At 44.7% G+C, this 25,153-nt stretch overlaps 1 protein-coding gene across 2 annotated transcripts in view; it reads left to right on the plus strand.

Moving 5' to 3' along the window:
• Positions 1 to 25,153, plus strand: part of OSBPL7 (oxysterol binding protein like 7) — a 281,900-nt gene that overhangs the window by 73,841 nt on the left and 182,906 nt on the right. For both annotated transcript variants that reach the window (XM_078645591.1, XM_078645590.1), the window contains one exon: positions 16,425 to 16,601. In XM_078645591.1, the coding sequence (XP_078501717.1) occupies positions 16,509 to 16,601 (93 nt within the window). In that variant the 5' untranslated portion in view covers positions 16,425 to 16,508. The remainder of the gene's footprint in view (positions 1 to 16,424; positions 16,602 to 25,153) is intronic.

The raw sequence follows: 25,153 nt of genomic DNA on the forward strand, positions 1-25,153 counted from the left end.
CTTTTTCTGTTAGCTCGAACCTTCTCTATAGGAAGTGTAGTTTTAAAAAACCCTAGACATGGGTACCTTTTGACAACCCACTTGACCGTTCTGCTGTTGCTGGATTTGAATGCTCCTGTAACCAACAACCTCTTATGATTAAAACATCCAGGGGTCTTTTAAATGCAAATGTCAAACTTCTAGGGAATGGTTAGGAAGGCAAAGAGCATTAAGTAGCATAGTTTTAGGGCCAGCTGGAGTGGACCTTTGTTTTACAGTTCTATTCTATCAAGTGTTTCATCAAAATGAATCCAGCAACAGATCCAGCTTCTGGAACACTATGACCGACATCTCCAACTGGATCAGGTCCAGCTGCCTTAAGCTAAACATGGACAAGTCCTCATCTCGGGAAGAACACCTCTCTGTGGGACAACACCTGGTGGCACACCGAACTCTGACCCACTCCGACCCCCACTGATTATGCCCGCAGCCTCGGCATCAACTTCATTATGAAGCGCCAGGTCACGCTTCCAGACTCGTCCTCAACCTCCCCAAACAGACCAGCACCGCCCACCACCTCAGATACCTCCACTAGCTCCCGGTCCAGAAGCGAGGCCAGTATAACATGCTCACCCACACCTAAAAGGCCCTTCACAACCTGGGACCTGCCTGACATTCCACCAATCCGCCAACCTAGTGTACTCCGCCTCCATAGCCCTCGCCCACGTCCTCCATCGAAGCCGAAGCAGAGGTCATTCCTTCTACCTCACCGCCAAGCCCTGGAACGACCTCCGTCACCACCTACGAACATTACCTTCACTCGCAGACTTCAGAAAGGGACTCAAGACCTGGCTCTTTGAATAAAGACCAGCGGGACAATAGTGCCTGGATACCCCCTGCAGTGTTAAGCAGCGCTGTAAAAAGTACAGACTGATTTATTTCAACATTCCAGAGAAAAATGTGCCTGAATCAGGAAGTTGTGCTTCAGACTGCCGAAAGTGCCCTGAAAATAGCTAATGACCTTCCCAGAAGTGTGATGTGCCAGCTCAGAAGCTTGTCTTTGATGCTGCAGCTGGCATTAATTAGTCGTAGCATCGAGCAACAGCTGGAATGAAATGGTGAGATGTTAATCATGACCTGCCTCCGCCTCATCCAGAGTAATCACAGTGGGAAAAATCATGTTGCCAAAACTATCTACAAAAGTCAAATGGTCTCAAAACCTATAAAGTTCACATAGCAAATTAAAATAATACTAAGATAGCCCAGCGTAACTACGTCATAAAGGAGACCGCCTTGATAAAACCCATTACAAACAAACTCAATATAAATATCTGTAGGGTGAATATAGGCACTTTATTATACTTCTTGTGACTGAGGGGCCACTACTTCTGTCACATAAACCCATGTACACCACAAGATATTGCTTTTTACAACATTGTATTCAAAAGTATTCTATTTACACATGCACACCTGCACTATTCATTCGGTACACCCCTCCCCCAGAGCCGGCTGAAGTATAAAATACAGGAAGGATCACAGTTCTGAATCTCTGAAAACAGGAAACTATGTTTGTGGTGGCAGAGCTACCCACGTTTTCTCATCTCATTGCTCTTGTCGGCGCAGTGGTACTAGAATCTGCCAATGTGTGCCCAGCCCTACCCTCTGAGCTGTGGTTCTGGAAGCTGTAATAGTGTTACTAATAAAAAATACTTTTTTAGCATGAATCGCACCACTTGGGTAGCAGAGCATTTTTTCAATTCGAAATATATTAAGGTGATCTTCCCAGTACTTGTTGGGGGAGGGGGAAGACCTAGATGAGAGAAGGGAAATGAGTGCAGAACATAGGGGTCTTGGATGCTGTTTGGAATTCTAATAGAATGGGGCCCAAGCATATTCCTTCTAGGACCGAGATTGATACTTTTCCAGAACCATGAGAGAAATGTATTTGATGAGTTGACCCTGCGATTTCCGTGACTTACTAGTATTGTTGAATGTTTTTGTGGAAGTAAGGCTGACTCAGTTGAAGCACCTTGTGTGTAGTTCAACATATTTTGAAGGTGATTCCTCATCTGATGAACAACAATAGAGACTGATGGGCAAAGAAGTGGCTGGACGACTTTGGCTTTTTTTGGTATTGTGTATTTGTACCAATAAAGGTAATTGTTTTTTATTTGTATGGTGGAGATGCCAAGAAGAGAGAAATGTTCACACCGGTGAAGGTGGGTGTGGAGGTCGTTGGTGGTGGGCGAGGGGTAAATGTGGAGAAACTCCATGTTGACAGTGTTTAGCTTAAGGAAGAAACACATCCATCCTTGAAGGGGTCATTGTATTCTGTTTGATTCCTGACAAAAGGGAGAGAGCGTGTTGTTCGCATATGGTTGAATGATGATTGTTGGTGTTAGTATGTGTGTACAAGTACCTTCATACGGCAACCCTAGCCAAGAGCAAAGACCACTGTACATTGAAACATGAGGATGCAGGACGGATGAAAAGGGGAAATGATTAAAGATCATGCCTGTAGTCCATGAAGGGGAACTGTCCACAATGGCACAACACATGGGGCAAGGGCGAAGGAGGTCCTTTATTTATTGTTTAGATGCTTCTGCAAGACACAAGGCTTCAGATCATTCCTGAACTACACGTTGATGGGTTGGACTTGAAGCTTGATGTGTGGAGTGATGTTTGCCCATAATCTGGTTTTGTAGAGAGAAAGCTTGTTTACTGTTTACTGTTTTTTATCTATTTTTTGTAGTTTTTATTTCAAAACTCATGATGGTTCCTTGTGATGAATTAATCACTCGAGTAATTTATTGTCTTCCAAGTTTTAGGTTGGAGTGTGCTGTTATTTACGTATTTGTAGATGGTGCAGAATGTTTTGAGCATGGCTTGGTAGTCAGTGTATGTCTTTCAGGGTAGGCGATAAGTAGTAGAATTATGTTGAGCACCTTGATGAGGCATTCAGCTACAATCATTATGCTCTTGTTTGCTGCTAGAGTTCAATCGTGACCTACTCTGAGCAGGGTGTTGCTTGACTACTAAGTGGAAGAGAACTGAAACTTGCATGTGCAGTCTGAAACTGCTTCAAAGAGGTAAGGTTTAATCTTGCACAGAAGCCGGCCTACATTAGTGCCATATTACCTGTGTTTTCGTTGTAATGCGAGATGTCAATTATTGATCCGAATCAAAGATTAAGGCAAGTGATTTTTTTGTTTGCCTGAGTCAATGGGAGGGACTGCCAGTTGTAAATTATTATGCTTAATCTTGTATGCTACCATGAAGTGGAATCCTGTCTTAATAGGGTAGGTACAACTCTGGATAAACCCTTGACATGTGCGCCTGAATGACATACAGTTTCTGAGATGGTCTTTGTCTTAGCATGTAGAAACATTGAGATGCAGTTGAGGATAATTGGCGTTCTGGTGAATCTTGATCCCAGGGTTCGCAAGGAGCACTCTAAAAGATTCTATGTACACATTGCAGATCAGTTATGTTATATTAAAAAGTTTTTATCAATGCAGCTACACTGTAGCTTCATGGCGCCATAGAGTAAAAAAACACTACCCCATAGGGTAAAACTACTTCAAACATACAGTGAGATTGAAAAAAAGTTCTGGAGCTTTTTCCAAGAAGCAAGTAGCCAAGAAAGTGAACGCAACTTAAAAGATGACATATTCAATTTCTTAGCTGCTGCAATGGATCTGTGTTGGGAGTTGGTTTGGTTCTTGGAACCTCCAACACAATGTTTTCAGAGGAACCTAGTGCTCTTTTGGGGGTATTTAACTTGAATATATATGTCCAGAAAGCAGGCAAACCCAGGGATAGCGTGGCGAATAATCTGTACAGAGTTATACTATCCTTTTCCTGATGGGTAACCAGTAAAGGTGTCTTTCACCTATTCCTGACGTGCTACATTTGCACTAGTTGAACTCATGGTTTTGTCATGGAGACTGATATCGTAATCTTCTTCGGTTTGTATCTAGGTCAATTCAACCTTGAAGTGGTGCCAAAGACAACTGAAAGGTCTAACAAAATGTTTGCCTCACCATCCACCAGTTTGTGGAGACCACCCTGGCAGAGAATACCACAGGCTTTATACTATATCTGCCTACCTAAAGTTAGCTTAGAATGGATGAAATACACTATTGGATTCAATAAAGGAAATCCGATGTAAATTCTTTTTGTCCTCAGGTGAAAGGGGGAGTTTCTTCAGTAGAGTTTTTCCTATGCTGTTTTCAATTCTTTAACTGCAGTGCCTTATTTAAGGGAGATATTGAATAGAAGTGAATTGAATAGAAAGGTTCGATTCTCAACTAGCTTGAGACTTAAGGCTCTATTAGGATAGCGGTGCTGGGACTGGCCGCCAGTGGTGCAGAGGTCCCGCACCAGCAATTAGGATGCCACCACCACAGTGACATCCCCCATCCACAACTTTGTGGCGGGCGGTGCACACCGCACCGCCCGCCACAATGCTGTGGCTGCACTGTGTGCATTTGCAGGCACAAAGTGGCAGACACCGCTACCATATACAGGCCCTTTTCCGCCCAGTCGACTGGACGACTGGCAGAAAACCGACGGACGGTCTTCCCGTCCACTGGGGTCCCCCCTCCCCATACTAATGTGGGGTGGGGAAATGGAATGTGGGCAGAGGAGAATGTCGGGCGGATTACCACCGCCATGCGGGCGGTGGCAATCTGCCCGACATTCTAATAAACCCCTTTGGATTTATTTATTTCTGTAGGACAAATGTCTACTGGTGAGCCTGTGGGCCTATTGCTGGTTATAATTTCTATACTTCTATGGGCAGGTACATTGTGTCTATCGCTTAAAATAACTCTTTTGACTGGTTAGATAATTGCAGAATACATGCTGCATGGAACATTTATATTTCTATGCTCTATACTCTTTGAAGTTCAGGAGTGATGTTGTGTATAGTAATTTAGCTTATTTTATATGTATATAATTGAAACTCATCCATCGGTCTTAGTCAGCTAGTGAGTAGATAGAGCCTTGAAGGAATCCAAATGACACTCCCAAACACAGGGTTTGCAGATGGACAGTCTGGATAGAACAATCAGAATAGGAAACCACTAGAACCCTATTTTGGGGAACCTGGTGTCTTAAGATGCAGACTTGGTTTTCATTATTGTCAAAGGTTGCAAAGATGTTATGCAGGAGAAGGAGGCAAAGGTCAACTTTTATCTGTGTTGAGGACAACGTTTATTGTTTGGTTAGGGACAATCGATGTTAAAGCAAAGAATGGCATCCCACTGGTAGCTGTGAAGTGGTTTGTACCTAGATGTTTTAGTAGTTGATAGCTGCCCTTTCAAGCGTTTTTATGGGCAGGTGGGTGAGGAGTAGATATTTGGTAAAATTGTTGGGGGTAAGTAAGGGATTTTTTTTGTTGCAGTATGAGAGATGATTTGTGTGACCGAGGTATTGATTACTTTGCAGAGAGATGCAATTGTTTCTCCAGTGATCCATTTTGGAATGGATGAGTAAGCATGGGCGGATTTTGCGGATCCACGATTCACGGATTTGCGTATTCACGGATCGTGGATCCGCAAAATCCGCGTATTTGCGGATTTGGGGCGGGGCTTCCATGCGAGTGCACATGCCTCTTGTGTGTATAAAAGGTCAGATACCGATCAGAGACAGCTGCCCAGCCTTGACAGAACACACACGCAAATCATAAAACATAAAATGATTGCGTGCTTGTTTGCTCAGCTGTGAAAGTTGCTCGAGACCCTGAAAAAGTTTGGATTGTATAATTAAATTTGTTCTTTAACCGAACTCTGGGAGTTTAGTTTCTGTTTAGCAGAGCATATATTTATCCAATGGCTGTTTTATTTTATTTTATGCTGTGGTAACACATTATGTGCAAAGTTCGGCGTGTGTTGCTTTACCAAAATTCAAGCTTTTAAAGCGATGGAAACTGCTGCCTGCCATCAAATGCACCATGTGAGACAGTTTACAGTGCATTCCTGCAGACTAATGAACAGAGCGTGCTGAGTGAAAGGGCATGGCGTATTCCTTTGTTGGGCTTAAAGATACCCGTCCCTAGATAAAGACCCGCCACCTTGACTTTCCCAAAAGGTATGCATGGAACGGTGGTTCCTCATGAAACTCTAATTCCGCAATAAACTGGTCTCAATTCCATGCAAGTGCACATGCCTCTTGTGTGTATAAAAGGACAGATACCGATCAGAGACAGCTGCCCAGCCTTGACAACGCTCACGATTGTTTTTTTGGCCGATAAATGAGTCACTGAATTTAAGCTTCAACTAGGGCGCATGCTTACATGATATCTGTAAGTGCTTCCGGTTGAGGTTTAATTTTGTGCCAGGACCATCGTGCCAGAATGAACCCTGCCCTTCATATTTATTCAAGAAGACGCCACCGTTTTGGGAAGAAGGCACAGCTGCCTGGCCTGTTAACTATTTTACGATGGCGCCGGCAAGCTGCCAGCGCCATCCTAAAATAGTTACTACATTAGCTTCAACAGGAAGCTCGAATAGATAAAATAAAGCAGATGCACGAGCGCCTGCTTGATTTTATCTATTAGTGCTTCCTGTTGAAGCTAATTTAGTAACTATTTTACGATGGCGCTGGCAGCTTGCCGGCGCCATCGTAAAATAGTTACAACAGGCCAGCAAGGCTTGAACTTTTGACCTAGGAATCCGCCGCTCCCGGATTGCGAATTTTCGGTAAATTCGAGAGAGTTCGCGGATCGCGAATTTACCAAAAATTCGCAAAATTCGCGAGCGGAGCGGATTTAGCGCTCATGCTTATGGATGAGAGGAGAATATTATCTTCAGAGGAGATTGAATTGTGGTCTGAGGATGGCTTTCATATTGGTGAATCAGAGGGTGTGGGCTGTCTCCCTTGCAACATTGAGTGGGGGAGGTAGGCTACCAGGTGGTTGTTGTTTGCTTCATGTGATCAGTGTGATCTCAAGTCTTGTTGATCTTTTTTTATGAAGACGTTTGTGATGGCATTTTATTTGCCTTTTGAATGGTATATTTGAATGGGATATGGGATATGGGTGATCTGACCAGGTGGATGCTGTTTCACACCTTTGAATGGGGATTTACTTGGTTTGGTTTTTCTTTAGTTAATCACTTTTGGTCAGGCCCTATTGTGAATGCATCCAGGCGGTGCGTTTGCTATCCAGTATTTGCTGAGTGGATCAGTGGCTGAGGATTTTAGTTTTGTGGAGGCATGTTTCTCAATATATATGTATATGTTAATGTTGGCCTTAATGACAGAGGTGCTTATCACAAAATTAACTTTTCCTTGTGGTTGGGTAGTGGATGTGCAAATGACTGGACTTTATTTGAGAAGGTCTTTTAAACAGAAGTACTGTTTTTTACATAGTTTGATTTGGCCTTGATGAGTGGTTGATTTGTGTTTGAAGAAGGATTGATTTGCATATTGATCTGGCCTATTACTGTGGATTTTAAGGAAGGGATGACGTTTGGTTGTGGGCATGGAAGTATTGACAAACATAAGGGTGTTGTTTAGTTTGAACATATTCTGAGATGTTTTGAGCGCCAGGTGGAATCCACTCGTAGGTTGAAGTTCCTCGTGTAGATGCTGATGTGATTAATGAATGTATTGGTGGTGAGGTTAGTGCAGTTCTTGTCAAAAAGGTTGTTGTTTTTGTGGTGACATAAGATGTTTTTGATATTGATGGTTTGTGATATAAAGTTGAGTGGCATTTGAGTAATTTTTTTTTTTTAATCTTGCAAAACCATAATGGCTTGTGGATAACAGGGAAGACTCTGCTGGTCCTGAGCATGTGGTCAGTCTGCTGTGTGCTGCAGACTGGAAGGACGTGGTTGTCCAGATATGAGTGGAAGTGGTGCTGAGCTATGTCTTGTAATGAAAAATGTTTGTCAAGGTGTCTGTTCTTATGGTGTATGCTGTGTCGGTTGCTTGATGGAGAGCTGAATGAACTTATATCAGCATGAGTTGCACTGTTTTGGTTTCTGGGAGCGTATGTGGGGTTACGAGTGGTATGTGGATGAAATTTCTGACGATAATGTAACGTGGGTGGGGAGGCTGCTTTTGTATGGTGGTGTGGTAACATGTTTTGTGTGCTTGGGATCATACATGTGATGGTAGCTAACCTGCCGTGCAACATACCGTGTTCTTCTGGCCCTGCACCTTCTTAAGACTCCAAACAGAAGTTGCCCTTTTTCAATGCACATATTTGTCTTGGCAGCCTAGGTGATGACTCTGTGGGTGTGCTGGTTTTGTGTAGGACAATAAACTTCCTCAATCCTGAATAGTATTTGATTGCTCCATGTTAAGATTGAAGAGTGAGAGAAATGATCCTGAGGCAATCTACAAGTCTTGGGAAGATGCCAGTTAACAATTATTATATGTTTTTCGAGCTGAAGAAGGAAAAAAGTTGTAACTACTTTGTTAGTTTGCCACTGAAAAGCATGCACTTGGAAAAAGTGTGACGTTCCTGTCCTTGGTGGTGCCAGAGGATATTGGAAGGTTAAGTAGCTCAAACCGATAGGCACCACCTTCACCTTGAACATGAAAGACATTATTTGCCGAACCTTCTGAACAGGTTTTGTTCCAAGATGTGTGTGTATGTAGTCCACCAGCTTGCTCCAAAAGCTTCTCCAAAAAAGTAAGCTATGAGACCACATGAAAGTTGTTTTGCCATTTTTTTTTTTTTTATTAATATTTTTATTGCAAAAACATAGAAGGCACAGGTCCTCATAGCCACTCCGACCGACCGAGGGCAAAGATCATTTACATGCAAGGTTCAGGGCAGAACACAGCCATAGGGGCCCACATCCCGGAGGTTGGGCGGCGTAGGTTCAGAGCATGTCTCAAGTAATCACAGCCTTACATGAATAATATGTATACATCATTGTATCCGCTGGTTTTCATGTATATACACGCTCTCCCATGTCCTTCATGTAATCCCACTCCTATCCCTCTGGATAGCTACACTTTTCAATAAAACACAATTTCAACATAAAACAAAAAACAAACCCCCCCCCCCCCGTGTGTGGCATCAGTGATAAAGTGCGTGAATAAGTCAAGCTATCCATGTGAGGCCCGAAAAGGCGCAGACATCACATCTAGAAATAGACCTTCGGGAATCAAAGCAAATCACAGCTATATACAACAGGGAACATTGGCGTGCGTCCAGCAGGGCACTACCCCGGACCAGGGCCCTCCAACCCGTCTCCCTCCCTGTCACTCTCAGAACCAGACCCCCCAGGGGTGAACAACTCCGCACTGGTGGCATCTGAATCATCATCTGTCAACCCCTCTAGACACATCAACCTCCAGGCGAGCAGGTCATCCTGAAGTTTCCCATCACGGTGAGTGCCCTGCATATGCGTCTCCTCAGCCAGGGACCACTCTCTAGCATCCCTCAGCCAGAGGGATATCTCGGGAGCCCTCTGCCCCATCCAAGTTATAGCCACACGCCGCCTTGCCAGCACCAACAATAATTGTAAAAACTTGTAGGACAAGTTCCTCTTCTTGGGCTTGGGCACCAGGGCCAAGAGACAATGGAGCGGATCCAAAGTGATCCTGAGTTTTTTAGCACGACCAATATGGTCCACCACCTCCCTCTAAAAGGTACCGACCTGCGGGCACTCCCAGGCCAGATGGAAGAATCCCGCCCTCTCTGCCCCACACCTAGGGCAATTGTGTTGCCTATCCGCAGAAATGCGATTCAGAGAGACTGGGGTCATATAGGTGCGGTGGACAAAGTTAAAATGTATCAGCTTGAACCGTGCATTACACGAGACTTTCCGGGTCAGGAGCCCAATCTGCTAGCGTTGTCCCGGCTTCAGAGCCATCCCCAAGTCTGCCTCCCAGGCTGCCCAGGACGGCGCGGTCGGCGGGGTCGAATCTTGTTGCATGGCCGAGTACAACAGGGAGACCAGCCTCCTTCTCCTACCACACGATAAGAGGATGTCGAGGGTGAGAGTCAGCGGAGGAGCCTCTGGGAACTGAGGCCACGTTGTTCTAGCTACTTCCTGGAGCCCTCTGTAGTGCAGGTACTGCCCCCTGCTCAATCCGAAGGACTCCGTGGCGTGTTCAAAGGACTAACCCTGGGCGTAGTGGGGCGTAGTGGGGCTCCGCGGAGCTACGCGGAGAGGGCGAGAAGCTACGCCCACTCCCGCACTCCGCGTAGCCCCACTACGCACCTCCCTCCCGCTCTCCCCTACATACTTTATTTAAGCATTTACACGGGTTAAAACAAGTTAAAAGCACTTACCTTGTCCGGGGCTCGTCCGGGTCTTCATCTTTGAATAGCGTCCTTTGCCTGGATACCAATGCGCATGCGCGGGCGGCCGCGCATGCGCATTTCTCCCGAGAAATGCGCATGCGCGGCCGCCCGCGCATGCGCATTGGTATCCAGGCAAAGGACGCTATTCAAAGATGAAGACCCGGACGAGCCCCGGACAAGGTAAGTGCTTTTAACTTGTTTTAACCCGTGTAAATGTTTAAATAAAGTATCTAGTGGAGGGCGGGAGGGAGGCGGGTGGCGGCCGACTCGGCTACGCTCACGGAGTGGGCGTAGTGTTGCCGGCTACGCTGTCTACGCAAAATGCGTAGAAGGCAACACTACGCCTACTCCGTGGGCGTAGCCGATTCGGACGCCCACCCTTACAAAGGACACAAAGGAGTCATCCGGGTAGAGGTCCGCCAAGGTCTCACATCCGCCGTTCCGCCATTCCCGGTAGGACACATTTTCCTCCATCCGGAGCACCGGGGCTAAAATCCACACCGGCAGCTCTCTATGGAAGGGGGCCCGTCTCAATACCTTCTCGACAAATCGCTGGCAAATTTCAGCTGTGTGTCGTACTACATAGGGCAAGGCCTCATCCGCTCCCCCTCCCTGCATCAAAGCCTCTCTGAGTCCTCTCGTCAGCTCTGCCCATCAGTAGCTGCAATTCCCAGTTATCCTCATCAGCGAACCACCGTGCAGCCGGGAGGAGCTGTGCCGCGTAATAATAGAGGTCAAACCTCGGGGCCTCCAGGCCTCCCTCCTCCCAACTCCGGACCACCGTGCGCAGAGCAACTCTGCTACGCCCGCCTGCCCAGAGCAGAGATGTGAGGAGCGAATCGAGCATGCGAAATATTCGAGAAGGAAGTGGGCACAGGGTATTTTGCAAAATATACAACATCCTAGGGAGCATCACCATCTTGGTGACCGCCAACTGTCCCATATGGGAGAGAGGAAGCGTGTTCCAGAAGGACACAGACTGGTGAAGAGTCCGGAGCACGCGGTCGGCGTTGTGAGCCAGCAGGTGCTCGTCGGTCGAGGCCACCTGAATGCCGAGATAGCGGAACGCCTCACGTTCCCATCTCAGCCCCAGACATGGGAGATCCACGCCCGGGTCGGCAGCACAGTCCGCCAGCGGGAAAATCAAAGATTTACCAAGGTTGACGCGCAATCCAGAGGCTGCGCCAAAGCGGTCCAAAATCCGGGAAGCAAGTCGCTGGGGGACGTCAAATAGAATAAAGCATCGTCGGCATAGAGGGAGACCACGTTTACGGTATCGCCCACCTTATTGCCCCACTGAGCCAACTCGGCGCGAACGGAGACCGCCAAGGGTTCTATTGCCAAGGCAAACTGGAGGGGGAACCCCTGACAAGTGCCCCTCCCCAGGGACCATTCTTCCGAGCGGGCCGACCCAAGCCGAACTCTCGCTCGGGGTGCCCCATAGAGCACTCGGATCCAATTACAGAACACCGGCCCGAACCCCGTCCTCCGGAGCATCTCCAGTAGATACCCCCAGTTAAGCGTGTCAAAAGCCTTAGCCAGGTCAATCGACACCAGTACATGAGAACCCTCTCTCCCACGCACCTCGTGGAGGACATGATTCAGGCGGCGCAAGTTCATCGCCGTATTACGGCCGGGGATAAACCCACATTGGTCCGGGTGGATCAAGTGGGCCATATGCGGGGCTAGGCGGGTGGCCAATAGTTTAGTGAGGATCTTTGCGTCCGTATTGATCAGGGTGATAGGCCGGAACGCTGCGGGGTCACAACTGTCCCCGCCCAGTTTCAAGATCATGCAGACCTCTCCCTAGTTCATAGTAGGCGGAAGAACGCCAGACTCCAGGGCTTTATTGTAAACCTGCACCAAGAGGGGGGGCAGGACATCCCCGAACGAGTGGTAAAATTCAGGCGGGAAACCGTCCCCGCCTGAGGTCTTAGCACGTGGCAGGTGTTTTGCCATTTTAATTCTGGTGCTCATATGCCAAGTTTCTTGACTCTAATAAAAGATTTCCAAGAGTAGTAGCAAAGGCGAGGTTTTTCAGACTTTCACCACTGGGATTGAGACAGTCTGATCACTAAAAGTGCTAGTTTTAGTCTTAGGCACATGAAGTGATAACAGATAGGTGGATCTGAACACTCTTTCTGGATTGTGCCAACAACGATATGCAGCAACAAAGCTGATGTTTTTTAATAGATTGCTCTTTGTCTGATTACCGTGGCCTTGAAGAAAACTCTTCTCTGCTTTGGGGGGCAATGTAGAAAGCAGGAGATATAGGCGAGGTTATCAGGGTGGGACAAACCAGTGATTAAGTTCTTAGATGAATTTTGCACTAGTTGGAGCTTGCAGAATAACCTTTCATTGGCTTTTGAATAAATGCGGCTACAGTAAGCAAACAAAGGAAGTTGTTAACAACTGATACATGAATTAGGGCAAATATTGACAGGTTTTTCGTTTTCAGGAAGCAGCTGCTAGGTACCTTGTTCTCCCAGCTGTCTAAAGTTTGCGGGTGACCTTGACAGATTCTGGTGGTGGATTCATCAAGAGGTCAGGGGACAGATGGAATGGCTCCACAGTGTTAATTGGAGCCTTAGTCTTTGAAGGGTTAGGTTAAAGAAAATTAATTCCCGTCCACCAGCGAGTGCTTGGAAAGAGAGTTGAATAAAGATGGATTCACTCTGGACCCAGCCTTGCGACTAGCCCAAATATCAACTGTCATCAGCATACATACAGAACCTGGCTCTAGCCTGATGGAGTTGGCTGGTCTGGAGTCGCATATACAGATTAAATTTGGGCGACACAATGGAGCCTGTGTAATCCACAAGTGATAACCCTGGAGCCTGTAGAGGGTAGTACAACCACCTGCCATCTGCATGCGAGATGAGTGAATCCAGCCAAATAAGCTTGCCGCGCACTCAGTATGGTCTTGAGTTTTGAAGTGGGAATGTCCTATGTGAGAACCACCATTGAATGGTAGTTCTTTGCAGAGATGTACGTGGGAGAAAACATTGAATTGGATGGCTGTCGGAGACTGGATCTGTGGAACGGATCTGGTACCTGAATCCATCAGAGGTTAGCCTAACCATACGGTAAACCATCCTTTTTTGGTACAGAGATAAACCTTGTGGAGAACCATCCTTAAGCCCTGTTTGATCTGGGAAAATAATCCCCCCCCGCCCCTTGCTTAGTAACAATCCAGACATAAACTGCTGAAACTTTACCATTTTCTTTAATGAGAAAGTGGTGAAGATTGTAATATCCACTGCCTTGCCCTCATCTTCCCCAGCTGTCATGTAAACTACTGTGAAATTAAAACCCAATTGGGCAGTACTCTGAGCAATCTCGCAATCAAATCTACTAAAACCACTGCAAATTTCAGACCCTTCACCGATCCATGGATGCATCTGTCATCAAAGAAATCTGCCCCCCTCTCTTAAAATTCGTGTTTAGCTTGATGAGCACATCCTCTCCCTCCAGCTGTGTCCCAGATAACTTTAAAGCAAGCCAAGTGAGTCTCCACTTCTGAAAAAACACCTGCTGATTCCAAAGACATCTCTAGCAATTCAATACTGGAAGGAACGTCGTGATAACTTCCAGTCAGATGCCAGGGCGGGGTAACGCACTGAGACTGCAGTGCTTCAGATTGTTTATGGTGCACATGCCATTGATAAAGGGTCTTCTGTCTTCTCACTGTTCTTGACTTGCGGCATTTGATAGGGTTAATCTTCAAACACTTCTAAAGAACCTGGGTGAGAGCATGGGAAGCAAGGAACAGAAGTAAGTGGGTGGTTCTCTTTTCTGGACACCTGCAGTCAATGCATAAACATCTCATGCTTCTGCTCCAGACCTTCGCACTGGGTGTACCAAAGAGTTCCATTTCCTGTGATGTCAGACGCCAGGAGTCATCGATCGCCTTCGAACATCAGGACCTCATTATTCATTCCCGCCTCACGCTGCATCTTTAAATTAAATAAGCCGAAGGCTATGCGGATCTTTAAGCCACGCTAGTATGTTACCAGGCCGCTCCCGCTATTTTAAATAAGAGGAAATCATCGCTAATTTATCGCTACCTTTCCTGACCACCGGGCGATCCGTGTTTATTCCCGGAGCAACATTAAATATTGATTGTTGTAGGTCCTTTCCCTGTTTGGAAGTGTTTTATCCTGACATTTTCAAAACTGTGGAGTTATTTCTCGCACTTTTTGCGCTCCGTGGCCCTATCCAAATAGAGAAAGAAAAAAGGAAGATACTTTATTTTTGACATTTCGCTCTACCTCAACGAACACGGAGCTAGTAACCCTTAGACCTGTGATGACGGAATGAGGAATTCATAGAGCTGTGAGCCATATAACTTTCAAGATTTTTATATCAATCTGCTCGACATATAGCGTCTGTGAATCCAAAGGACACTACGATTAAGTAATCTGTGGCTATTCCTGAAGAAGGCGTTTAGTACGCCGAAACGCTCGTCGACAATTATTTTGCCACTAGTTTTGATATTCAATTTTTATCTGTGTTTTTAAATTGTTTTAATTATTCTATAATGAAATGTTATTAGTTTTTCTGCTTGAAACTTAAAATATACTGTGTTTTTACACAACTTTTAACTGAATTGTATTATTAAAATGATGCTATTGAAGACAGAATTTTCTTTGGTTTGTTAATTTTCCCATACACCATTGTGTGTACAACTATATGTAATTGCCTAGGTGTTGTTTTTCTTCGCCAAAGAGTTCTATACACTTGCACACCCTCTTCAACCTTTACATGGAACCCCTGGTTTTAAAAAAAAATTAGAAGCAATATGTACCATGTCTGTGCTGATGACGCACCACTTTACTTGAAGGTCACCCCTCCGCAGACATTACCTTCCTCGCACAGAATCTAAGCAAAATAAAGCCATGACGACACAACAACAATTTGTATTAAACCTATTGGAATCAACATTCCTACTGACTCTACCCCACTGCTCCATTCTGGTTCAATCCTGGTTGGATGCTTCCGATTTCCTTGATTGCTGCCCTTCCCTCATTATCTGTGCCAAATCATACGAGTTCATCCTTGATGAAATTTCCAATCACATATATTAACTCATCAGCTAATAGAGCTCAATTGCAAATCAGACTGCTAATTGTCAAACTCTTCCTGACTAATGAGCATTTTAAACAAGTTGTCTAGTCTTGTCTACTGGCAAAAAATACACAGCAGGAACTACTTGCTCACTGGAATTCACAAGCTGGATCTTGCTCCTTTGACAGAGTTCCATACTGTGGCCAGGTTGGTCTCTGGTACCAGGAAGTTCGACCATATACGACCAATCTTAAACTCTCTGGAGTGCCTGCGAATCAAAGCCAGAAACACTCTTAGATGCTCCTGCATCATCCATAAACCTCTGTACTGTGTTGCTCCATGTTATCTTGCAGGTGAATCGATTGCTTTAGGTGGGCAGTGGATACTATTTAACTCAGATCCCTTCTGCTCAACTCCAACAAAGAAGAGGACCCGCAAACAGTCCTTTCATTGTAGTGCAACAAAACGGCTGAACTCTGTCCCACCAGCTATTGGAACAAGCTTTTTCCGTAAAATCCTCAAAACCGAAATGAAAAAGCTTTCCATTCCGGCACATTTTTCCCAACGTGTACTACTACCAGGCAAGGCCCAGATAGGATATATATATTTCACAATTCAACAACCCTGATGCCATCTCCTTTGGAATGGGATTCACTACCCAGCTACCTCGTCTTAAAGGTCTTGACCATTCATCTGTAGTATTCTTAAAGCATGCTGCTTAAAGTTCCTGTTGTGTATTGTACTTATTTTAACAGTGGTGTCATTAGTTATGTTGACAGATGCAATTATGACAGATAAAACCAGCAGACACCCTGCAGAATAACCTTGGCATTATCTCTGTTCAGATCGAGGCTCATTACTTGCCTTCCTCATGGAGCGCAAATCTACGCATGCATATTACATTCATTGATAGTTGGGTCAATCTATAGGTTGTATATTTTTAAGATATCAATTGTTTTATTGGATTTGGTGTCAATGGTTAAATTGTGAACGTTCTTGTCATTTATGAAACTCTCCTGCTTACAGGTTTTTGGTTGCAATCGATCTCACAATCTCATACAAACCTTGTATGCTACACACAGCCACAAATATCTTGTTCCCTCCACAGGAAGGCCGTGGCTGGGATGTGAGCCCCAGTTTCCCTTGGCTATCCACGGCAGCATCTCCGCTCGCTGGTGTGCAGGCTCCGGGCATGGGAAGCCACGAGAAGGCCCCCTCCTCACCTAAGAAGTCCTCGGGCCCCTCCCGTTCCAGCAGTACCTCTTCCAAGCAGACCGTGCAACAGGTGAGGTACCTCCTTCCACCGATATGGCCACCTTCATGCCTCCCACCCACACACCCCTCCCGGTCCTTCTTTGTTTCCAGTTCCTGAAGAATGGAGAGAGCACCCAGGAGCTGCAGAGGAGATGCTCTCGGTTTGTTCTACAGCCATGAACCTCGCAGCAGATCTGCAGGGCTCCGGCATCTTCGATTCCCCACTGGTGTCGAGCAGCTGAAGCTTAGTGCACCGGGGAGGACGTGAAGTCTAATCATAGATACAGTTTAAGACAGGTGTCCAGACCAAAGATGTTTAAGACAAATGTGATTTCCCAGGTAGAGGTATTAACTTTTAAAAATAAATCTCCGTTTTAATTCACATTAGATTAACTGAAGAGCAGCTAGTAGATACTACAGAGAATAGTAGAAGGGTCCACCACAAACCTTTCCAGACTTAGGAGCCCATACTACTTTCAAGCACAGGAGTGAATGACTCCCATACAACTGAGTAGCCCAAGGTTATCCAGTAAGGTAATGTTAGTTTGTTGCAGTATTTGTCACTTCTTCTCAGGTCACCTATGATGACAAATATTATGGTTGTTTCACATCCCGAATGAAGTTTATTGAACTGAACTGATGGCAAGTATTTTGCTGTGGGCTTTAAGCATTAGGGATAGCTTTGGAGCTGTTCATGGTTCTGCTATTAGTTACAATGGAACACCTGCAAAGATGCTGCAGGCATAGAAATGTTGGTTGGGTGGTGCAGTCCCAGATTTGTATAGTCCCAGACTGTTTTTTGATGCCACATATTCCAGCTAAAAATATTGAATTGGGATACAATATTTCTGCTGGCCTCAAGGTCCCGCTGCAGAAGATGGACTGCTGTTATGTTTACAGGCCACAGAGGGTCAAAACAGCCCCATATCCCGGTGCTGACTGTCAATGTCAGAATATTCTAGGAACATCCATGTTTTCTGGATGTTCTTCCACTTTGTCATCTTCTGGTGGCCCGTAATCACAAATACCCATGCCATGGATACAGTGTAAGCCAGCAAGCTTTAGCTCCCTAACCTACTTTGAGTTTATGGCTGTTATCCCCTGTGAGACCATATTTGTGTTATGGATGACTCTGGTCATGTTTTTGTGCACGATTTGTCCTTTATTTTACTCATACAGCTTCATGATTTGCATTGGGAGGGATCTCTGGTGTTGCTGTCTTAGCATGCCCGTTTTTAGTACCCAAGAATCCTGCTACATCCACCAGGGCACCAGCACTAACCTTAAATCCGGCCTGTATATACTTAAAATGCACCACATTTAACACCCACAGTCCCAGGGTGAAAGGGTGTAACTCGAGCACTCCAGGTGGAGTACTTGCCAAAGGTTCTCCTGTCAGGCGAGATTGCCACCATTGAATGAGAAGGTCAAGTGAGTTCCTCCATGGTTCCTGGAAGGTCTGGCACTTTGTGGTGCTGGACCACAGTAAAACAAAATATGCCCATATTGTGGTTATAGTTCTAGCCAGAAACTCCTAATCTTCTAAGCGATTAAAAACTTGCATGCGATGCTGCATCTTTCTGGTGATTGTCCATCGTGGATCTTGAACGGCTGGTTAGACTGGTCCTCGTTTAGGTTGGATGTCCTCCAACGTTTCTATCAACTGGGAAAGGAAGCAGACACCACGTCTGGTCCATCATCTGGGGGTTAGGTCTGGTCTGTCAAGACCATTAGACATTCTGCATTGAGAAAGACAGTGTATACAGGAAAGGGGAATTGTGGAGGGCCAAAAACTCTAAACAATATTCTGAAAGGTGTGTACCAGCTTAGTTGGGTTTCTTTTTTCTGGCTTCTTTATGGGCAAACTGGAGGGAGCTGGCCTGGCGGGCATATTATGAAATTAATCCTCCGTGCTCCAGACAGCGGAAAATATCTCCTTATTTGCACACTGTAAATCTGAGTGCGCCCATGGAGAGGTTTGTTTCATAAGAAATGGGGCATCATGCACAAAGACCTTTTGCAATTGTAAACCTTGCAAATCGTAAAATCACAGTTTGTGATCGCAAAAGGGCTTTTCTTTATGTATAAAAGTCCTTTTATAAGTGAGAAAATTCTTTCCAACTCTTAAAACGGCTTTTGCAACCCCGTTGGAATCTCAAATAAAAGGGGGAGTGGTCCCCCCCCATGCTGTTTACGAGTCTAAGTTTGTACTAGTGGTTTGCGACTACAACTGTTTGCCAACCATTGATCAGATAACAACGTCCTAAGAGAGTTGTATCTGATTTACAAATGGGAAGGAGACCCCTTTGGACCTCTTTCCTTTTGATAATGTTGAAAAAAGTTTCAGGGAGAATAGGCGGTAGTCCCCAGGAATCACTGGAGGAAAATTCAAAACATAAATCTGATTTTACTGCTGGTCACGTGCTGTCAAATCTTTCACCGCTAAAGCTCCGATCATACGCAGAATCCACAAAACACAAACATATTGCATTCGGATGTCCTATTATTGATCGATTTATTTGTAACTCTTCGATCATAATCTCAACATTTATATTAACTTCTCAGGTTTACTCAGAATTAGGGCTTGATGATCCTCCATTTTTAATGGATCAAGACTCCGTCGACATAAATGACAGACCTGCCCTTAACATCCAAAATGGGAAATAGAAATTGGGAACATTAGCCAGATGTGTTAAATTAATATAAATACTCGTGAAGGTTCCACACATTTTAAAAATAATAGTACAGGATGGCCCCAAAGTAATGTGCATCAAACTTATCCTAGCTTTCCAAAAACACCACAAGGGAAAGTGACAACCATGCAAGGCACGAACACACGGGAACCGCATTTCGGTTCCCAACTAGCTGCACAACCTATTTTGAAACCAATCCAATGAATTAAATCCATGTATTGCTTAAGCTTTCATTTTATCCTTTCATTTTTATCACTTGTATTCTTTTTTATGTTCAATTCATTTTACTCGTTTCTTTGTATCTCCTCATTCTTCAAACAGGCACAAGAACACATCATGTTTCCACATGTCACGTTTTATTCCATAAAAAACCCAATGCATTTCGGGCAACATTTGCCCTTCTTCGGGGGTATCTAAAAAAGTGAAAAATATACATATATCATCAATCCGATCAGTTGTAATCCTTATGCTGCAATTTCCAAACTTTACACACGAAATTAAAACTCCGCTATTGCCCTCTTTTAAGCGTTTCATATATGTGTGTGTGAATACTGCCAACAAGATAAACATTGTTTACCACTAGACCCCAGAACCCGATATACTCAATCTGCACAACAAAGTTCAAATGCCATATTTTATGTCCTCTTTCAGCCCTGGAAGTGTATTAGTTTACCCCTTATTGAGCTCCCTGCTTACCGTGACACGTGTTCCTTTCACTTAAACAAAGCAAATTTGTCACCAACTTCCACGTTATTCGAGACGTTCAACTCCCTTCTAAATCGCGGCCAAACACCGCAGCATGTTCACGCTTCATCCGTCGGTGTCTATCAACTCGCCTAACCATGCAAGGCACACCACATTCAATGCGAGAATGTATATTAATTGAAGAAGTATATCCATGTGAAGATACATTTGAGTTAAAAAGTGCACAATACAGTAGTAATTATCTGTATTGTGCACTTTTTAACTCAAATTTATCTTCACATGGATTTTATGTATTGTTCAAAATAAGTAGATCTGATCCGTTTTGTTATACTTCAATAATTTGAAGCGGACACAACATTCAATAAAATATGTTGCATTTATTTTAAATATTGTCTGTTTTTTGACTTTTTATTTTTATTTTTGTTGAGCCCTTCATGTAGAACTGTTGTTATTACTAATTATAAAATTGCCTAGGAAATATACGTTCTCGCATTGTTGTTTTCCCTGTCCTAGGAATCTTGTGACTTGGAACTCAGGGGGCCTTTGGTTTTCACAAATATAGGCACACCACATTCGCCAGAACAAGCAAATTAGAACTTTTTGTAATTGAAGAAAATAAGAGGGACTACTTGCGCTGGTTTATTGAAATAAACGTGTATGGTATTTTGGCCATCTTAATTAAGGGTTAAGGTCTCTCCAGGGTTAAGAGTGTTACATGGTGGCAATAATCTAGTCCGCTTTCAGGTACCATTCTGATTATTACATTGCCCCATGCCGACAAACGCCAAGATGGTGGACAGGAAATGACGTCTGACCACTCTGTTTCCTACGCCCTTGGCAGGGTAACCACCATTTTAATTCTGTAGACCCAATTCACTGAGGTCCACCCACCAGGTTATCTGGTAAAGAACTCTGGAGACACAAGTGCTAAATGTGTTACCCGTTCATAGGGCGTTTCGTGCAAGACCTCACAATAGCCGCAGACCAGTGTATTGTGAAAAAGGCTACTTTTTAGGACATGTCTGCAGTTAAGCAACCTCATAAAGCTTAATATGTGTATGAAAAACCTCACGCCTCACTACTACATGGTTACAACCTGACAAACCCCCCTGCCTCCCCACATAACCAATTCCTACCGACAACTCTCATACAAACACACATACACTTGTTTTTTAATATGTTTATATTTTATTTTTAAAACAATGCAGCCAGGGCAAAATGAAACACAATATAGTCAGCCCGGTGTCCAACCCCAGTGACCGTTGAATTTTAACAACTAGCATTGATAACCCCATTCCACTCCACCCCTTTCCAGATATGCATCTGCCAGTCCAAGTTCGATATCATTAGTAAGCACCAAGATATAAATGCCATTGCATCAGACAAGATCCCACCCCTCAAGGTCATCCACCTGGATCTGTGTCCCAGTGCCGTTCTCCATCTCCAAAGAATAGTAGTGAATCCATTCACACCACTTCTTTCGAAATTTTCGGGGGCTGCCCCTACCGGCATAAGTTACTTTTTCAGCCATCATATACATATCCATTCCCTTTTTCCATTCTTGTAACGTTGGGTATTCCTGTTCTCCCCATTCCATACACCCCTTTTCATTTTTCCCTTTCATATCTTGCATCCATTCTTGCTAGTCACCTTAACCTGGCACGCCCAAAACTCTCCAGTCTCACACTTAATTAGTTGCACCAGTCCCCAAGGTTGTCGCCCAGTCCCTGATCTGTGCGGCCTCCCCCCCCCCCCCTCCCCCCCAGGGGTGGATACGCCCGCTCATGACTAACCATTTCCCCAACTACCGCCACTTAGGAAAACCCTGCTAAGGAGTTTTCCTGCCTCACCCCAATACCTCCTGTACAGGGCTTTAAGTGGGCCGGGTCTCACCAGTGCTGAACACCGGCATTTTTTTTAAAAGGAGGCCTCGAAACGTGTCTCTATCGGGCTCTGTTTTGTGCCCTGGCACAGGCAGTCCGTTTTTTTCAGGACTGCTGTGACAGCAGGCACATTGATGTGTGCATGCTCACACTGCTCACTTCTCACTAGTGGAAACGTTACGGCATGACGTCATGCCAGGCGAGCGTTGTAGAGGAAGCAAAATCCTTTAAAGAGAGTCATGACGACACAGAGTCACACATAGGAGCCACTCCTGTGTGCTGATAGCACCCTGTCACTAACTATTCTGTGCTCTCAGATGCGGGGTGACTGACTATAAAGAAACTATTGTGTGCCAAATCTAATTTGGGACCTTTTTAATAGTGACAGCATTTCTATAGTCCGCTTTCTATCCCTGATGGGGCACCGAAGCGCTTTGCGGATAGATGGGTACTAGCAGCAGGCTACTTTGGTGGATACTTACAACTTTAGAAACGTTGTTCCGCACATGGAGGTCCAATTTGTTCTGCAGTTTTTCACACATTGGTGGATCTACCTTGATTTTATAGGCAGGTGTGCTTTATGTCGTTGGCCAAATGTATATCTTTATAAAGTAAAGTTTGCAGTTCGCATGCGCTGCTTCATTCTGCGCTGGAAACATCTTGAGCGCAGAGCAGAGTTAGAGGTTTCCGCTCTCTTCTGGCTTCCGGATTTCCTTTATTGATTCAGTCTATTAAACACGCTTTGAGCCTTCGTGGCCGGGCCCCCCTCCGTGTGTCGAACACTACTTTGACCACTAGAGGGCAGTATGATGCCTCCAAGCAAGATTTTAGAAGTGGAAAACGCGAACCCGGCCGGGTCCATGCGTCATTTTCTTTACCGTAAACATTTCCTACAGTATCGCATTTTAAGTATCCGGAATCACTCTTTTGTAAAGCCTATTGAATCAGAATCTACTTTCCATTGCTGCTCCTTGACTGTTACTACTGTGATTATTAGTATTCTATTATTATTGCATTTCTTAACAACAAATATATGGTGACAAGCCGTCAAATGTGTACATTTCTGATATTTTGGACTGACTTTTAGAACAAAGGGCGAGAAAGGGCTGGAAAATGATTTCATAGCTGCCAAGATTTCAGATCGCTTCACTCTGACATTTCCATGGTGCCAGTGCACCTCTGAGTGACATTCAACTGCCAAATGTGTGAAACCAAGCAATAAAGTCCATGGAAATATCAGAAATTACACCTTTTTGAGCAATGAGAAGCTAAAAATATCTTTAAACAGCTAAAAAATCCTTGAAATGGAAGGTTAACTAGCAAAGGCTTTATAATGAAGACCAAACATCTGAACATTTCGCGGCAGCCTTTAAAACAATGTGCATAACTACAGTGCAGCTGTCAGTCGCAGGCTGGGACCTGGAAGTACTGTTAAATAGTAGTGACTATTCCCCACTGCACCAACCAGGACTCAATTTGGTGTCGCTCTGGTTACACACAAAACATCTGCAGTGATTGCCTCACATCAATGACGTCAGGCTTCATAAGTTAAGAGTGCCTTTTGCTCTGTCTCTGAAATCTAACCTGCTTCTGGTATAAACCTGATGGTATATTTGTAGAGGTCTAGTAGGGTTAAAGCACATGCTGCAGAGATCAGTTGTGTGAACTGTGCAGATGCTGAGAGACTGACTCTCCGAGACTGGCGGGCAGTTAGTGGGCATGGAGTGTGTGCGACAGCTGGCTGAGTGCTTCGGGTCGGGAATGCGACATGCCCCCTTGAGCGTCTCCTCCAAATTGTGTCAGGATTTACCATGATGCATTGGGACAAATTGTGGGCTGGGATGTGAGGCAGTGTGCTCACCCACTTCTGTTTGAAAAGGCTCCCTTGAGCTACTAAGCTGACGAGTTTGTGCGGATGCACCTGCACCCAGTGAGTGGTACAGAGACTTGAGAAGACTTTAGGCAGCATTTCCACCATCCCAAAACGACTTGTTTATTTCTACTCATGAAGGAATGAGTCCAGGAACACATGTCCAGAGTTACCCAGCACCGGCTGCACCAACATGGGTGAACAATTAAAGACCACTACTGAAGTAAGTGTTGCCATGTACTGCAGTTACCATGATGCACTGGGGCAATTTGAGTGCTGGGATGTGAGGCAGTGTGATCCCACCTCCTTCTACATATAATAGGACAGACCCTGCCTCGATACCTCCTCGCCTTGAACAACAAACTGCAGTCCCTCATCCCTACCATCTACCTAATGACCATGCACAGGAAGAACAAATTAGCAGCATTTTGCTAACAAGGCCCCCACTGACTTCCTAAGGTGAGCTTTGTTTTAGTCTTTCATCTCTTCAGTATCTTGGGTTCCACCCACCAGATCCAAGAATGTAGTCTGTACCCTTCCACTGTAGAGGACAGCAGTTTCCACCCTCGATGCTGTACTGTGCCAAACCTGGGGCCATCCCAAAATGTATCCTGCTGGTCCCAGTACACTCTCATACAAAGGAGTGCAGCTACCATGCATGTGCTACATACTCTGCTCACACGCCCTTGGCACGTGTACAGAGGGTCAGTGCAAGGATCTGGGTTTCACATAACAGCTGAACTTTACATGAGAGCCGTCAGTAGACTAGCCTTTTACTGACACAGCGAAAAAGACCTGGCTACTTTAATCAGGTCTCAAAAAATCTACTCACCCTCTCTATGGTGAGTCATATTTTATCAAGGCAAGCTATTTTGAGGGCCCATTGGCCTGTTCTGGTGTGGGAGCTGGCAAAAAAAGGATGTTTTCTTCAATCAGAAGTGAATGGGCAGTAACCATCTATGCCTTTAAAGTTGTTTTTATCTTGTCACATTTGCAGTGCATTCGTTGACGGATGTCAAGTGTCAGCTTAGGTCTACTTACAAATTGATGCTTATTTTATCTTGAAGATTAGTTTTTAATGTTCTTTCTGTGGCTGCAAAGTTAGAGGATTTTTATAAGTGAACCGATCAACAATTGTGCAGGGGCAGAGGGGTGTGACGTTAAAGGATGTACGATATCAGTTTTTTCTAACGCACAACATTTGAATAGCTTGTCAATGAAATTAATAAATATTTCCAAATAGATCGGCAGTTCGGAAAGAACTTTTTTTTGTAATTTCAAGTGTGATGGAAACCATGATATTAATAGGATCAAAACAATTCAGAACACTTAACTTGGTGATAAGCAAATATTAAATATTTGCTGAAACCAGATTTCCACACAATATTGTTTGTACTACGTTATATAGTTTCAGCAGTAAAACTGCGTGTCA

This window comes from Lissotriton helveticus, chromosome 5_1, assembly GCF_964261635.1.
Source record: "Lissotriton helveticus chromosome 5_1, aLisHel1.1, whole genome shotgun sequence".
In the NCBI taxonomy this organism is placed as follows: domain Eukaryota; kingdom Metazoa; phylum Chordata; class Amphibia; order Caudata; family Salamandridae; genus Lissotriton; species Lissotriton helveticus.